Source organism: Carcharodon carcharias, chromosome 17 (assembly GCF_017639515.1).
Source record: "Carcharodon carcharias isolate sCarCar2 chromosome 17, sCarCar2.pri, whole genome shotgun sequence".
NCBI lineage: Eukaryota > Metazoa > Chordata > Chondrichthyes > Lamniformes > Lamnidae > Carcharodon > Carcharodon carcharias.
The window spans coordinates 66,360,556-66,378,402 of NC_054483.1; the positions used below are offsets into that span (position 1 = coordinate 66,360,556).

At 43.9% G+C, this 17,847-nt stretch overlaps 1 protein-coding gene across 1 annotated transcript in view; it reads right to left on the reverse strand.

Moving 5' to 3' along the window:
• Positions 1-5,854, reverse strand: part of slc18a2 (solute carrier family 18 member 2) — a 52,265-nt gene extending 46,411 nt beyond the window's left edge. Inside the window, exons 1-2 of the mRNA XM_041209888.1 lie at positions 5,722-5,854; positions 384-732 (exon numbers count right to left, since the gene is read on the reverse strand). Of these exons, the coding sequence (XP_041065822.1) occupies positions 384-732; positions 5,722-5,854 (482 nt within the window). The remainder of the gene's footprint in view (positions 1-383; positions 733-5,721) is intronic.
• Between the last annotated feature and the right edge of the window lie 11,993 nt (positions 5,855-17,847).

The window sequence follows — 17,847 nt, forward strand, 5'->3', positions numbered from 1 at the left end:
GAGCTGTGTATGCAGAAGGTGAGGTTAGAGACTGGGGAGAGTTAATGCAGCATATTCGGTTGGTTTAGCCCAGAACCTGGCAGCTCTCAGGTCAGCCAGCATCCATGGAGAGAACACACAGACAACTATTCCAGTGTCGACCTTCCATTAGTTCTGAGGGGGTTTGAAGCTGAGACTAACTAACTAGTTACTAAGTAAGTAACCTGTTGTCTCCACATATATTTGTGTTGTTGGCGTTTCCAGTAGTTTGATTTTTTTTTATTTCAGATGCGTGTCGCTTTTTGCCTATAGATATAGTTTCGTTTGTTCATTCAGAGGGGCATTGTTTATTCCAGAAAATTCCGCAGGAAGTGCAAGTTTTATTTTCAGACCCAATGACTCACCTGTTGGTCAGCGGCCCTATGAAGGGGTTTGTCACAAGCTGTACGGTGGCCTTTGAAGCGAACAACAGACCGACTTGAACATTCTCATTCAGCAGGTCTTGGTCCTTGTTTAAACAGCTCCTGTTGGAGTCGGGTGCCTCAGTCGTGTTGGTGACGGGGGGCTGGATTGTTCTGAAACCCTCCCCTTTATCTCCTCGTTCGCTCGCCGGCCCTGTTATCATTGTCGAGTTGTCGTAATAGGAAAATATTTTCTCAAATCGAGTGGCGGAAACAACTCCAGGGTTTTGGGTGGGGTTTTCCGTCAGGGATTGGTGGTGAAGAGCATACAAGTAACTGGGAATGATGGGCACTGCAAAACACACAGCAGTTACACTTTCAAACTCATTGATCTATCACCCAGAAATTAACATCCAGCGGGTCATTCTTGGAAACACACAGTAAAAATGTTATTCTAATAGTTCAGTGATTGTACTTATACAGCTTGGACCTCGGCAATCCATGATCACTTAGTATTCCCCGATTCTACCGCCGGGAAATTAAACAGGTCCAATTCAGCCCCTCTAGCATTGGTGTCGGCAGTGGGGACAAACTCGGATCTTTTATGATGAGTGCTGGCCTTAAACACCACCCTGGACAATGAAAGGAGGACCATGCATTTAGAATTGTGGCCAGGTCATTCTGATCCCTTGAATTGTCGGCCTATTAAAATAGTCTAACTCTGTACTTGAATCGTCACTATTGTCGATTTATCGCTCTGTTAGTGTGATTAACGTTTGTTTCCATCATCTGAATTGGAAATTAAATGTTGGTGTGAATTCGATTCCTCTGCCTATCACTTGGCTAGAGTCTGACTGCAATATAAACTGTCATCTTTTATACAGAATGGTAATACTGATATTTCCTCAGTTTAGAATGGAGCAGGCGCTCAGTATGGTTATTATCTGCTGTACAATTGGTTCTTCGTTGCCCACGGGCATGAAGTGTACAGCAACTACACTTAGCAAAAGGACATCAAACAGTAGGCGTCTTTCGATGACCCGCTTCTAATAAGTCGAGGGTATCTTAAAAGGATCAGAAGTTTTAGTTGTGTTTAATGACATTAATTCGATTTGTTTTAGAGGGGCTGTACTGTGTTATGCTTGGCTTGTATAACGTGAGCCAGACTAACCAATAGGACAGAGTTGGCCCCAGGCTGCGGCATCCACATCACACCTCCTCTGTAGTTAAGTGTGCACCTTATTCTGTACTCCCTTCATATTGGAGCATGCAGCCGAATGATTTAATCCAATAATCCTAATTTAAACAGCCGCAAATAATGATTTTGCTCCTTTTCTTTCCCCTTGTTGTCTTTGCTTGTGTGTCCCTTGCCGTTGCAATAAATGGCTTATTTGCTGATTATTCCGAATTTAAAACTTGAAATGTATTAGCTCACTAGTTCCTTGCATTGCAAACTTTTCAATTGATCGACGTCAATTTCTCTCTGACCCCACAGAAAAAGGCGGCTGCAGAACAGGTGAAAAAACAAGCAGAATGAAATGCACGAAAAGTAAACGTCAGCCTGATGTTAGGCTTTTCAATTCCGTCCACAAACATATTGTGGTCTTCCATGTTTTTCACATTCTCTCTGTTAACGCTAGTTTAAGGTACGTACAGCAGCGGCGGAAACGCGGTTTGTTGAACGCCGAGTTGCTTAATACCTGCCACAACTTGTCGAGTTTAAAATGGAAGAACATTACTCTCTACTGTTAGTGGAATCAGGTTATCCCATCAATAAAGTTCCAGCGAAGCTACAATTTCTGATATTTGAAGCAAGTTACGATCCCCGTGTCTCTAACCCATGTCTTGGTCCTTGAAGTGTTTATAATCCGAAATAAATTACCAAAAGCCATGGAAACGGAGCAGGCGATTCAGCTTCTTGAGCTTTTTTCACCATTCAATTAAATCACAGCTAATCTGTGACCTAACTCCTTAAACCCATATTTGCCCCATATCTCTTGATAATATATCAATCTCAGAATTAAAGTTAACAATTGACCGAACCTCAATTGCAGTTTCGCTAAACGTTCCAAACTTTTGCCATCTTTGGTGTGTAAAAATGTTTCTTACCTTCATTTTGGAAAGGTGTGGCTTTAATTTTCGGCTATACAGCCTAGATTGTACAGCTAGTGGAAAGTGTTTCCTCAATCAGTTCCCCTTAACATCTTGAAATATTTCATCAAATCACCCTGAGTCTTATCAATTCCCGAGACCATAACCCTAGTTAGTATATTCTCCCCTTGTAACTTAATTGTTGGTATCTAGATATCATTCCGACAAATATTCATTGCATTTCCTCTAAGGACAATATCTCCTTCTGAAGGTGTGTGCTCAGAACTGAACACAATACAATTGTTGTTTGTGACATCTTTTGATGATCTGCTTCTATCACTGCTTGTTTGTCCCTACAACCACACCAACCCCCTCCACTTCTCTCTCTCTCCCCCCACCCAATCCCCACCCCCCCCCCCCACCCCCACCCACACACACCTTAAACCAGCTTATATTTCACCCCTTTCTTGGATTCACTCAAGTTCTGTCGAAGGGTCATGAGGACTCGAAACATCAACTCTTTTCTTCTCCGCCGATGCTGCCAGACCTGCTGAGTTTTTCCAGGTAATTCTGTTTTTGTTTTACAATACTCGAGTTGTTGTTTAACCAGGGCTTTGCAGATTTTAGCACAACTTCTACCCCCTTGCATTTGAGTAATCGAGATATAAAGGCCAGCAACCCATTAGCTTTTTGATTATTTTTTGTACCTGGCCATGACTTTTTAATGATATATGTATGTGGGCAACTATTGCTTTTAGACTTTCACCATTTAGCAAGTACTCAGTTACTTCCCTTTGCCATCCAAAAGTGGATAACCTCACACTTCCTATATACACTATTACAATGCCACCTATCTTTGCGTCATTGGCAAACTTGCATATGTGAATCTTCATCTTGTCATCTAGGTTATTAATGAATACAGTGAATAGATAAGGCTACAACACAGATCCTTGGAGGACAGGTTTACAAGAATGGTTCCAGGGATGAGAAATTTCAGCTGGGAGGGTAGATTGGAGAGGTAGGGGTTGTTCTCCTTGGAGAGAAAGTGGCTGAGAGGAGATCTGACAGAGATGTTCAAAATCATGATGGGGCTGGACAGAATAGATAGGGAGAAGCTGTTCCCACTCGTAAAAGGATCAAGAACAAGAGGGCACAGATTTAAAGTGATTTCCAAAAGAAGCAAGTGTGATGTGAGAAAAAAACTTTTTCACACAATAAGTGGTTTGGCTCTGGAATGCACTGCCTGGAAATGTGGTGGAGGCAGGTTCAGTTGGGGCATTATTTGAATAGAAACAATGTGCAAGGGTATGGGGGAAAGGCAGGGCAATGGCACTAGATCATAGTGATCATTTGGAGAGCTGGTGCAGGCATGATGGGCCAAATGGCCTCCTTCTGTGCTGTTAAGATTCTGTGACACCCCCATTCACATTCTGCCAATTTGAATGTCTGTCCATTATCCCCACTCTCTGTCTCCTGCTACTCAGCCAATCTCCTAACTGGTCAATAATTTGCCATCAGTTCTGTGAGCTGCAACCTTAGCTAAAGTCTCTTATGAAGGACTTCATCAAATGCCTTCCAGAAGTTCGCATAAATAACATCCATAGACATTCTTTTGTCCACTACTTTAGTCACCTCTTCAAAAAAATTCAATCGTGTTCACCAGGCATGACCTACTCTTTATAAATCCAAGCTTGCTCTCTCTGAAATTTTCTAGGTGTTCAGTCACTCTATCTGTAATTATAAACCCCTTACAGTGTCTATAACTGGCAACAGATTCCAGCCCCTGCTGTCTATAATCTGAAACAAGATAAACTCCTTGCAGATTCTATAATCTGAAACAAGTTACAGCCTCTACAAAGTCTATAACCTACAACAGTATATACGCGTTAGGAGGGTGTTAAGATCTTGGAGGGATGCAGAGGGAATTTACCAGAACGAGAGAGCATTGAGGAACTTTAGATACATGGAGCGTTTTAGATGGAGAACTCTCTAGAGTAGGTTAAAGGGAAACCGAACAGACGCTTTTCAAAATCCAATGGGATTTTGTTGGATGAAGCAGGGAGAAACTGCTCCCTCTGGTCAGTAATCAAAGGTCATAGATTTAAAATAATTGGCAACGATAGCATGAGAGGAAATGAGAGTCACTTTCCCCCGCCCCCTCCACACACACACAAAGGGTCGCTAAAGTCTGGGATTCACTAGATGAAAGGATGGTGGAGTCAGATTCCATATTAAAAGGCAATGAAACATGGTCTTGAAGATAATTGAGGGGTTTGGGGTGGCGGCTGAATTGGACAGCTCTTTCAAAGCACAGAGGCGATAGGCCGAACGGACGCTTCCTCTGCTGTAAAATCCCATAAATGACAGTGCCTATAATCCGAAGCAAATTATACCTCCTTTAGTGTCTATTATCCGAAAACAAGTTGCAATCCCTACAGTGTTTATAATCTGAAGCAAATTAGTGTTGAACCCAAATTAAAGTTTATGGTAAAGATTCTCGAGCAACAGACTTCACTAAGAACTGGGTTCTCTACTATCTCTGTCTCCTTCGGGGACCACACTGTCCCCATCAGTCACGTGGCTACCGTGTAAAATTGCGAATAATGGTAGGATATTACGAATAATGACAGGGTTGGTTAAACACAAATAATCTAATGGTTTGCACCATATGTGATACAACATCTTGCTCCATTCCACTGAACATACTAACGCAATTAGTAAACTAACACAAACGCACAAAATTTTTTTGAAGGAGGGAGGGGATGGTTAAAAGTTACAGAATTATGTTCAAAGCAGCATGCACTGACCCCAACTGGGAGCCAACTGCATTGCTGCACAATCTGCGGTGCAGATTAAAACACAAATTGTAACCTGTGCTGTCCGTTTCTCACATTAGAGCATCAATCCGATACATTTTATACCGGAACAAGACTTATTTAAATACTGAGATCGAATAAATACAAACATCATTTTAGAAATGTTGTCCACACATTAGGTGTAATACTAATATGTACAGACCACCTGCTTATGCCATGGTTAAACAATTAAAAATGACATTTTAACAGAAACCCAGACGTTTTCACAGTTTCTATGGAACACCGAGTTTCAATGTTATTTTTGAATGTATTAGACGCCCGCCTCCACCCCCTTTTGAGAAAACGATGTGAAATGTAGATTGAACTTGATTTGGTCCACAGGGAGCTCAGGATGCTCCTGCAGCCCCAGCCCCACTTTGACTGCTTTCACTTACCCACCACAGTCAGCAACATGTTGTCCAGGAGCAGTGCTATAAACACGATGAACAGAATCAATTTTCGAGACTGCCGGCCTTCTCTCAACCAGCGCAAAAAACTAAACTCTCTCAGCCTCTCCAGTCCACCCATCATCACTCGTGGTGTTCAGACTAACTTCTGGGGGGGAGGGGGGGGGGAAGAAGCATAAATCATATTAATAAAACCAGAACAGACAGTAATGATTATGAATGACAACGCAAAACCAAACTGCCCCCCATGACCCTTCTAAATAACATTCAGAACGGTTACAACTAAATAGTGTTTTTGCTAAGTTTTTTGCTGTTGCAATGTAATATCACAGAATAAAAGCAGAGGGTTAGAGTGTTTAAAAACCTGACCTTGTACAACCATCACTCACCCTGATTCAAAATGCACAGGGCTGGGGTATTAAAAGCCGCTCCTATCTCCGATTGCTCCAAATGTGGGAGAGTGCCATGCAGCCGGTGGGCAGGTCGAGGGATTGCTCGTTGGCAGTGACGCTGTGATTCTTCACATTTACCTCGTTTCTGGTTGTGTTGACGTGGGAGGGAATCGCTTCATAAGGCGCCGAATGGTGCGGTCATTAACAGACAGCGGACCAATCCGCTCCTGCTCAGACTTTATTCCAATATTTTACACTTAAAAAAAATCCAAGTTCACATTCTATTTAATAAACGTATTACTCCCTCCAAATAAAGCCAACCTGTTGACTCTGCAGAAATGCAAATTGATCAGGCGCTTTGAGCGATTATATATTTTACTGAGACTGAATAAACGCTGTTTGCACATAAAATAAACATCTTGCAGTTTCTGACACGAGGTAACCAAGCAAACTTAACGATTGAAGTACAGCCTCCATCTTGACCTCCCAACTATGTTGAACAAATCCCATATTTGCCACTTTATGAAATTGTCTTCTCCGCTCACCATGCCCACTTTGTAGATACAAGTGTAAATGGTTTCAGATCCGAGAGCAAATTTTTCTATCGAATCCTTTACCAGGCCGATCACTGTTAAGACAACGGGAAAGTAGAGCGTGCATCAACTCCCCACAACCTGCCTGCAATGGCAGGGTTAGATGTTAGCGTTAGTAATAATATGGAATTCTTTATGGGTAAAAACATACATTGATTTGACTAAATAGAACTCAATCACCACCTTGCAATAGGAAATTTTACAGACCGAAACATATAGATTCGCCAACAAAACAGTTTTATTTAGCTAGCCGAATAAATGGATAAGAAGATAAAAACAAAAAAAAAACTGCGGACGCTGCAAATCCAAAACAAAAACAGAAATACCTGGAAAAACTCAGCAGGTCTGGCAGCATCGGCGGAGAAGAGCAAAGTTGATGTTTCGAGTCCTCATGACTCTTCAACAGAACTAAGTAGAAAAGTAGAAATAAGAAAGGGTTAAAATATAAGCTGGTTTAATGGGGGTGGGGGTGGGGGGAAGAAGGGTGTGTGTGTTGGGGGGGGGTGTTGTTGGGACAAGCAAGCAGTGATAGGAGATAACCAAAAGATGTCACAGACAAAAGAACAAAGAGGTGTTGAAGGTGGTGATATTATCTAAAAGAATGTGCTAATTAAGAGTGGAGAGCAAGACAAGCAAGGTAGCTCTTGTGGGGGTGGGGTGAAATAAACCATGGGTAGAATACATTTAAAAATAATGGAAATAGGTGGGAAAAGAAAAATCTATGTAAATTATTGATAAAAACAAAAGGGATGGGAAAGAAATGGAAAAGGGCTGGGGATGGAGGAGGGAGTTCAAGATCTAAAGCTGTTGAACTCAATATTCAGTCCGGAAGGCTGTAAAGTGCCTAGTTGGAAGATGAGGTGCTGTTCCTCCAATTTGTGCTGAGCTTCACTGGAACAATGCAGCAAGCCAAGGACAGACATGTGGGCAAGAGAGAAGGTTGGTGTTAAAAAGGCAAGCGACAGGGAGGTCTGGGTCATGCTAGCGGACAGACCGCAGGTGTTCTGCAAAGCGGTCACCCAGTCTGCATTTGGTCTCTCCAATGTAGAGGAAACTGCATTGGGAGCAACGAATGCAGTAGACCTCCCTGTCGCTTGCCATTTTAACACTCCACCCTGCTCTCTTGCCCACATGTCTGTCTTTGGCCTGCTGCATTGTTCCAGTGAAGCTCAACGCAAACTGGAAGAACAGCACCTCATCTTCTTACTAGGCACTTTACAGCCTTCCGGACTGAATATTGAGTTCAACAACTTTAGATCTTGAACTCCCTCCTCCATCTTCACCCCCTTTCCATTTCTTTCCCCTCCCTTTTGTTTTTTCCAATAATTTATATAGATTTTTCTTTTCCCACCTGTTTCCATTATTTTTAAATGTATTCCCCCCATGGTTTATTTCACCCCACCCCCACTAGCGCTAGCTTGCTTGTCCTGCTCTCCAATCTTAATTAGCACATTCTTTTAGATAATATCACCACCTTCAACACCTCTTTGTTCTTTTGTCTGTGACATCTTTTGGTTATCTCCTCCTATCACTGCTTGCTTGTCCCAACAACACCTCCCCTCCCCCCCTTCCCCCCCCCTATTAAAACAGCTTATATTTCACCCATTTCCTATTTCTATTTAGTTCTGTTGAAGAGTCATGAGGACTCGAAATGTCAACTTTGCTCTTCTCCGCCGATGCTGCCAGACCTGCTGAGTTTTTCCAGGTATTTCTGTTTTTGAAATGGATGAGAAGTATTTTGTGTCTATTTCATCATGGTGAAGAAGTTGATATTAACTGATTTTTAAAAATACTATTGGTTCCTTAGTAAGCTATCAGCCTAATAGTTTACTCATCAATTACATTGCTATCTAATGGCATGGATGGTTCGGTTGGACTTATACAGTTAAGGATATTTGTTACACTTGCACTTGTCCATAGCTTTACTATGACCTTCTGCACTGGAAGTTGCTGTCAGCTATTGAAAAGTGGAGTCCTCTACAGAGGAGCTGTGATCCATGTGACAGGGCAAGCAATTGTATATTTCATTAACCAATCAGATTGAACAATAGTTAATGGACAGTGTAGAGTCTGAACCAGAAGTGTCAGTTAGGATATTTAATTCAATATCCAGTACTATACATAAAGTTAAATAAAGAGACGGAAAGAAAGAAAGATTGGATTGAGAGGCACAAAGATAAAAGAGAATGCAAAAGTAATTTGAAAAAAAAAATCTCCAGCAAGCATAGAAAATCAAGAGGCAACAAGGAGGGAGGAACTTAAAAAATTGTGATCACTAGAAAGAAGTACAAGGAAAATTAATGGGACTAATGGCTGAGAAGTCCCCTGGACCTGATTGGCTGCAACCAAGAGTCTTAAAGATAGTGACTGCAATGATAGTGGATGCATTGGTTGAAATCTTCTAAAATTCCCTACACTCTGGACAGGTCCCAATGGATTGGAAAACCACAAATGTAACACCTCTACTCAAAAAAGCAGAGAGACATAAAGCAGGAAATTATCAAGCAGCTAGTTTAACATCTGTCATTAGGAAAATGCTAGAATCCATTATTAAGTAGATAGTAGCAGGGCATTTAGAAAATCATAATACAATTGGGCAGAATCAACACGGTTTTGTGAAAGAGAAATGATATTTGAAAAATTCATTATAATTCATTGAGGATGTAACAAGCAGAATGGATAAAGGGGGAATGGGTAGATGTAGTGTATTTGGATTTCCAAAAGGCATTTGTTAAGATGCCACAAAAAAGGTTACTGCACAAGATAAGAGCACCAGCGCCCTTCAGAAGAGGACAGCCAACCAGTGGCACAAGAGGATGAATGATCTCCGTTCTACCAGGGTAAGTCACTCTTCTCATCACTCTCAACTCACATACTCACTCACTACCGGTTCAAGGGACATCACCATTCACTCTCTCACACTCACGGTCATTGTCCTCATCCTGTCCATGGGATCACTTACCACCCACATAGGCCAATCATGCCATATCATTAGCTTATGCCACCAATCACGCCCAACGCCAGCGGCCACCGAAAATTCCGCATAAAGGTTCTGCAAAAGGATATAGATAGGTTAAGTGAGTGGGCAAAAAATTGGCAGACGATGTATAATGTGGGAGAATGTGAGATTGCCTTCTTTGGGAGGAAAATAGAAAAGCAGAATATCATTTAAATGGAGAGAAACTGCAGAGTGCTGCAGTACAGAAGGACCTGGGTGTCCTCGTACATTAATCACAAAAAAGATAGCATGCAGGTACAGCAAATAATGAGGAAAGCAAATAGAATGTTGACCTTTTTGCAAGGGAACGCAGCATAAAATAAGGGAAATCTTGCTACGGATGTACAAGACATTGGTGAGGCCACACCTGGAGTACAGTTTTGGTCTCCTTACTTAAGGAAGGATATACTTCAATTGAAAGCAGTTCAGAGAAGGTTCACTAAGCTAATTCCTGGGATGAAGGGGTTGTCTTGTTAGGGAAGGTTGAGCAGGTTGGGCCTGTACTCTGATGGTTTCAAAAGAATGAGAGGTGATCTTATTGAAACATAAGATTCTGAGGGGGCTTGACAGGCTAGTTCCTGGGAGGATGTTTCCTCTCGTGGGGGAATCTAGAACTAGGGGGCACAGTTTCAAAATAAAGGGTCTCTAATTTAAGATGGAGATGAGGATGATTTTCTCCTCTCAGAGGGTTGTTAGTTTTTGGAATTGCCTTCCATGGAAATCATTGGAGGCTGTGTCATTGAATATTTTCAAGTCTGATTTAGACAGAATTTTGATTGACAAGGGTATTATGGTGGACAGGCAGGAAGGTGGAGTTAAGGCCTCAATCAGATCAGCCATGATTTTCTTGAATAGTGGAGTAGGTGTGAGGGGCCAAATTGTCTACTCTTGCTTCAATTTCTTATGACCTTATGATTAACCCTGAGCTAGCAACTAGGTGGGGGGTGGTTGATGGACTCGAAATCAAAGGGTCTGGTTGCAAAAGGAAAACAGCTGGCTTCAGTTTTTCTGGTACTGAATTATAGAATCATAGAAAGTTTACAGCACAAAAGGGGATAACTTGGCCCACCTTGTCTATATGGCTGAGAAAATGAGCCACCCAGCCCAATCCCACTTTCCAGCATTCGATCCATAGCTCTGCAGGTTACAACAATTCAGGTGCACATTCAGGCACCATTTAAATATGATGAGGGTTTCTGCCTCTACTACCCTTCCAGGCAGTGAGTTCCAAACCCCCACCCTCTTGGTGAAAAACCTTTTCCTCATCTCCCCTCTAATCCCTCCACCAATCACTTTAAATCTATTCCCCCTAGCCACTGACCTCTCTGCTAAGATAAATAGGCCCTTATGATCCACTCTACTCAGGCCCCTCCCAATTTTGTACATCTCAATCAAATCTGGCCTCAGCCTCCTCTGTTCCAAGGAGAACAAACCCAGCCAATCCAATCTTTCCTCATTGCTGCAATTTTCCAGTCCTGGCAACATCCTGGTAAACCTCCTCTGTACCCTCTCTAGTGCAATTATATCTTTCCTGAATGAGGTGACCAGAACTGCACATAGTACTCAAATTGTGGCCTAACTAATGTTTTATATGGTTCCAGCATAACCTCCCTACTCTAATATTCTATGCCTTAGCTAACGGAGGAATGGATTCCATATGCCTTCTGAACCACATTATCGACCTGTCCTGCTAGAATAAAACATTGATATAAAATATCCAATGTACAGTTCGAGATTTTCCGTGGCTCGTCCACAAAATCTAAATTGGTAAAGAAAAGCCATATTCTCATAGCAAAATTAGGGAGCGGGAGATGTCATAAAAGTGCAAGGGGATATAATTATAAAAAAGCATTGTTGCCGCGGAACCCACCAAAGCGGAGGACTAAGTTTGGGAACTGGATAATAGACCATTCGAATTCACAAGTTAGATGAAGTTCCTTCATCATGTGATATATAATGAAAGGAAAAAGAAATAAAATATGAAACTTTATTACGAAAATGAAAACAAGTTAAAATGTAGAATATAAAATATAACAATAAGAATCGTAAAAGAGCAAAAGACAAATAAAATGGGTAGGCAAACGATCCCCCCTAATCTTCTCTAAAAACCTGTAAAATCTGTAATGTTAAAAATGTGGAAGATGTAATGCACCCAACGAAACAATCTTGTAGCTTGACAGATGAAGTTTTTTTTTAAATGATCGATATTGAAAGATTTCATAAGAAAATCATTCCGTTTGAACAATTTATTGCGGACTCCAAGTACAAAGCCGAAAAATTAAACATTCTGGCCACCGGGTAGAGTTTTAATCTCATCAGTTAAAATTTGTTACTTGATTACCTTCTCAGCCCAGGCATTTCCCAGCAAGTTGTTGTTACCCCTGTATCTGATTGTGACATCAGCGACGGCCACATCATCGCCTTTTTGAAAAATGATGTCAAGTTTAAATAAGGATCCATCGTCTGTTCTAATATAAGGTTCAATGTGAACTGTTTAGCCATGGTTTAATACTTTATCTTTAAGAAGATTAATTCTTGAAGAATTCTTGCATTTTTTACTTAAAAGCAGTTACCAGAGTTGTGAGAGATGGTTTCGTTTGGTGCATTACATCTTTTACATTTTGTGATGTATCCAGACCTACCAAGTGATAGAAAATACCTGGCGGGATAAGCATTACTCCTCAGTAAAAGGGCTTTTATCAAAGAAGATTCTTAAAAATAATTGAAACAAAACCAATGTTTTGAGATATTATCATTATAAACATAAGAAATACCTTGGTAATTGACAGTAGATCATTATTTAAATTCAAGCTCATGCCAATTGGAGTAAATCTCTCTATTTGGGCTACTAGATGTTACTTGAGTGTCAGGCTCCTGTGGCAATTCAGCATCAGATATATTTATTGAGTTCACGTCACATCACATCAACAATTTTCAGTTCCCTGGCCCCAACTGCTTCCTCTTCACCATGGACGTCCAATCCCTCTACACCTCCATCCCCCACAAGGATGGTCTGAGGGCCCTTAGCTTCTTCCTTGAACAGAGGTCCGAACAATCCCCATCCACCACTACTCTCCTCCGTCTGGCTGAACTTGTTCTCATACTGAACAATTTCTCCTTCAACTCCTCTCACTTCCTCCAAATAAAAGGTGTGGCTATGGGTACCTGCATGGGCCCCAGCTATGCCTGTCTCTTTATGGGGTATGTGGAACATTCCTTGTTCCAGTCCTACTCCGGCCCCCTTCCACAACTCTTTCTCCGGTACATCGATGATTACTTCGGTGCTGCTTCATGCTCTCGTCGGGACTTGGAAAAATTTATTAATTTTGCTTCCAATCTCCACCCCTCCATCATTTTCATGTGGCCCATCTCTGACACTTCCCTTCCCTTCCTTGACCTCTCTGTCTCAATCTCTGGTGATAGACTGTCCACCAATATCCATTACAAACCCACCGACTCCCACAGCTATCTCGACTACAGCTCCTCACACCCCGCTTCCTGTAAGGACTCCATCCCATTCTCTCAGTTTCTTCGCCTCCGTCGCATCTGTTCCAATGATGCTACCTTCAAAAACAGTTCCTCTGACATGTCCTCCTTCTTCCTTAACCGAGGTTTTCCACCCACGGTCATTGACAGGGCCCTCAACCGTGTCCGGCCCATCTCCCGCGCATCCGCCCTCACTCCTTCTCCTCCCTCCCAGAAACATGATAGGGTCCCCCTTGTCCTCACTTATCACCCCACCAGCCTCCGCATTCAAAGGATCATCCTCCACCATTTCCGCCAACTCCAGCATGATGCCACCACCAAACACATCTTCCCTTCACCCCCCCATCGGCATTCCGTAGGGATCGCTCCCTCCGGGACACCCTGGTCCACTCCTCCATCACCCCCTACTCCTCAACCCCCTCCTATGGCACCACCCCATGCCCACGCAAAAGATGCAACACCTCCCCCTTCACTTCCTCTCTCCTCACCGTCCAAGGGCCCAAACACTCCTTTCAAGTGAAGCAGCATTTCAACTTAGTCTACTGCATTCATTGCTCCCAATGTGGTCTCCTCTACATTGGAGAGACCAAACGTAAACTGGGCGACCGATTTGCAGAACACCTGCGGTCTGTCCGCAAGAATGACCCAAACCTCCCTGTCACTTGCCATTTTAACACTCCACCCTGCTCTCTTGCCCACATGTCTGTCCTTGGCTTGCTGCGTTGTTCCAGTGAAGCCCAACGCAAAGTGGAGGAACAACACCTCATCCTCCAACTAGGCACTTTACAGCCTTCCGGACTGAATATTGAGTTCAACAACTTTAGGTCTTGAGCTCCCTCCTCCATCCCCACCCCTTTTCTGTTTCCCCCTACCTTTTGTTTTTTTCCAATAAATTATATAGATTTTTCTTTTCCCACCTATTTCCATTATTTTAAAATATTTTTAAATCTTTTATGCTCTCCCCACCCCCACTAAAGCTATACCTTGAGTGCCCTACCATCCATTCTTAATTAGCACATTCGTTTAGATAATATCACGAACTTTAACACATATGTGTTCTTTTGTTCTGTTGTTTGTGACATCTTTTGATGATCAGCTTCTATCACTGCTTGTTTGTCCCTACAACCACACCAACCTCCTCCACTTCTCTCTCTCTCTCTCTCCACCCACCCATCACCGCCCCCCACCCCCCCCCCACCCCCGACACACCTCAAACCAGCTTATATTTCAACTCTTTCTTGGACTCGAACTCAAGTTCTGTCGAAGGGTCATGAGGACTCGAAACGTCGACTCTTTTCTTCTCCGCCGATGCTGCCAGACCTGCTGAGTTTTTCCAGGTAATTCTGTTTTTGTTTTGGATTTCCAGCATCCGCAGTTTTTTTGTTTTTATTTATATTTATTGAGTTGATGGCTTTACTATTACATAGATTAGAACACTTTTTTAAAGGTGCAGAAATGTCTTTTTTAATATAAGATTGCCAGTCTGGTCAGCTTTGTAAATCAAGTCAATACTGCTGTATAAAAAAAAGCCTTTATTATTTGGTCCATTGATGGCATCGATGACTTGTTCTTCCTAAGGAATGCAACTGGGATCTGTATTTCCAATTTTGGCAGGCCGAGACCACCATCTCCAGCTCATGAGTATAAAATACTGTTGGAAATATTTTTTGGCAAATGTAGTATATTCTTGGCCACCTTTTTCATAATACTATCCAATCCCAACAAAGTATTCTGGGAAGCCTCCATTAAAACTAGATGATAATAGAAATGGGGAAACAAAAAAAGGTTTTTAATGTGTTATAATGCTGTGAAGGCTCGAGGGGAGTCAACATTAAATCGCTGATCCATGATTGTAGTTTCATGCCCCAAATGTCCTCTCTGTGCCCTACCCATGGGTCAATCCTTGCTCCAAGTTACTTCTCAAAGTCACCTGGGTTAATATATTGAAGATCATTGACTTTTAGTTTCCATGGTTTCTGTTAGTTATTAAAATAAAAGATTTTGTCCTTAGAAATCATTAAGAAACCAACTGTTTTTTATGTTAATTTCTAGTCTGATTTTCTCACAAAATTTTCCAAGAATTGATAAGCTCTTTCTCATTCTGACTTATGAATCACTCAGAGAAGGTGAGTGAGGCCACATGAAGCACCCTGGAATAAATAAAGGCTGGAACTTCTGTACCAGTGCCGACTGCAAAACTGATTCATCTCTACATGCTCCTCCCATCGTGGAAGTCAGAGCAGACAGCTGTGGTCTTAACATTAGGCCGATAAACTCAGGCAGATCCTTTCCAAAACATACCCATGAGATAGAAAAGGCCCCCTGTCCAGAAAAGAAAACACAAAAGAGAGTGCGAGAAGCTCCACTACAGCCTGAAAGGAGAACTCCCAGAGGTTGATGTGTTCTCATTGCAACAAAATAGGCCATTCCAATCCTGAGTGATGGAGATTGCAAGGCACGCCAGTTGGCCTAGTAGGGCTTCAAGTAGTTCCCTGAAAAACTTCCCAATAATTAATGCAGCAGACCGGCAGGGTTGCTCACTACAGAAACTTACCCTCTGGAGGGGATTGCACTATGTGGGCAGAATTTTACCTTTGGCGTGCGGGCTCTGCGGGGGTGGGCGGGGGCAGTCGGGAAGCCGACCGCTGCCTGGGACTGGCAGCACACTGCGATTTCACGCTGGCGGGCCAATTAAAGCCAGCTCAGCCACGAAAGGCAGCAGGGGAATCTGCGAGAAGGGGCAGGCGGGGGCGGCGGCACAATGTCCACCGGGTTCAATGGCGACCTGGCAGCCGATTCAAAACCAGCCCAGGCAGCCCCTGGAAGGCAGCCACAGAAGGATCCTGAAGTCTCCATGGATCCCGTTGTGGTTGGGCATGGCTGGCAGGAGGGCAGGTCAGCGGGGCAGTTGGTCCCACGTTTCTCGGATGAGTGCCTCGCAGCCCACCTGGAGGAGGTTTCAGCCAGGAGGGAAACCCTTGTACCCAGAGACAGGAAGAGGAGGACCCCACACCTTACCAAAAAGGTCTGGGAGAAGGCGGTATCCAGGGTGAGCAACCACGATGTGGTGAGACGCACATGGGTGCAGTGACGGAAGCGCTTCAACAATCTGCTGTGATCGGGGAGGGTGAGTACCGTGTTGGCATGGGTCAGTGTGAAGAACAGTTGAGAGCTGCCCATCCATCTGTGGACCTCAGAGGCATTAGAGTGTGAATGGCAAATGTCAATGAGGCAGGAGCTGACCAAGGGTGTGAGTCCTGGCTGCTTGGATTGAGTGCCTTGTGGCTCCAGAGTCATGAATTGGCTAAGCCCTGCAAGGTGTTCCTCAGGTGTGGTTGGCCAGGCTGCAATGCAGCTGCAGGTACAGGATGGACTAATCAATGCTCCTCTATCCTTTCAGGAGAAAATGTCCCATAACAATATTGAGAGGTCACATACTGGCGGGGGACCTTCACACCTCCTAATCCTCATACGTTATGAGCAGGAGATCCTATAGCTGGAGAGGCACCATGTACCTCGGTCAAGTGGCTGTGGTGAGGTTTGAATGCCAAAGGAAGGTAAGAGCGCAATGCACTGAGTTGAGAATGTCGGCTATTGCAACCTTTTTGGTGTAGTCTCTATATTGATGTGAGCCTCAGACCTGGAGTCCCCATTGATATTCGAAAGACAAGGGCACCATGATGCATACCTCTGTCTCACCAGGGTGCCTGGCATGCACAGTGACAGTGTCCTGACTTAAACTAATGACATGTCCTTCTTCTCCCTTTTAGGCTCACCAGTAGGCGGTCACTATGAGGAGCCTGAAGGCCCATCCCTGACCCCGGAGGACCACCATGCTCAGTACACACATGCATCACACCCTCTCTGTCAAGCAGGCACGTGCACAGATACCAGCGCCTCGGTGGGCATAAGATCACCGTCTAGTATCTCAGTGCACGTTGGTGAGGGCACTTCACACTTGCTTGAGTGCAGGCAGAGGCAGAGAGTGCCCAGGCTGCTGGCAGTTGGAGGAATGCTGGGGACCCAGACAATGCTCAGTTGATGGCTGATGATGGGCCACTGGATCCGTCCATTAGGCAGCAGATGCTGGATGTCCAGCAGGGTATGTGGGAGGATCTGGCAGAGATATGTGAGGGAATGTGTGCCATGGTCTCCAATGTGGAGGAGTCCATGCGGAGCATGAGCACTGCGTTGACCCTCCTGGCCAAGCGGAGCACCTCCTCCACAGAGAGAATGGCGACTCTCATGGAGAGGCTGCTCCAGGATCTCAATCAGGGGTCCCTGGGGATGTGCTCGGACCTGCAAGCCCTCATACTGGCAAAGACCTCAGCTGGTCAGTGTCAGTGTGGGAGATGGATTGGGCACCCAGTATCCCGGCTAGGTACCTATCTATCAGTGGTGAGTGGGGAGATCCAAAACGAACTCACGTTGGTGCATGAGCTGCCTGCTGTCTCTGTGGGCTTTTCTCAGGGCGCTCCGGATGACGGCAGCAGCTCCTCCACCCCTCTGTCAGTGACCGTGGCATCTGATGAGGCTGCAGCAACTGGGGAGATGCCAGCTGTGCCACTGGCCGCTTCATCCCAGGCGGGGCCAGCACAGGCTCCACTGGCCAGAGGATGGCCAGCAAGGTCATTGAGGCCAATAA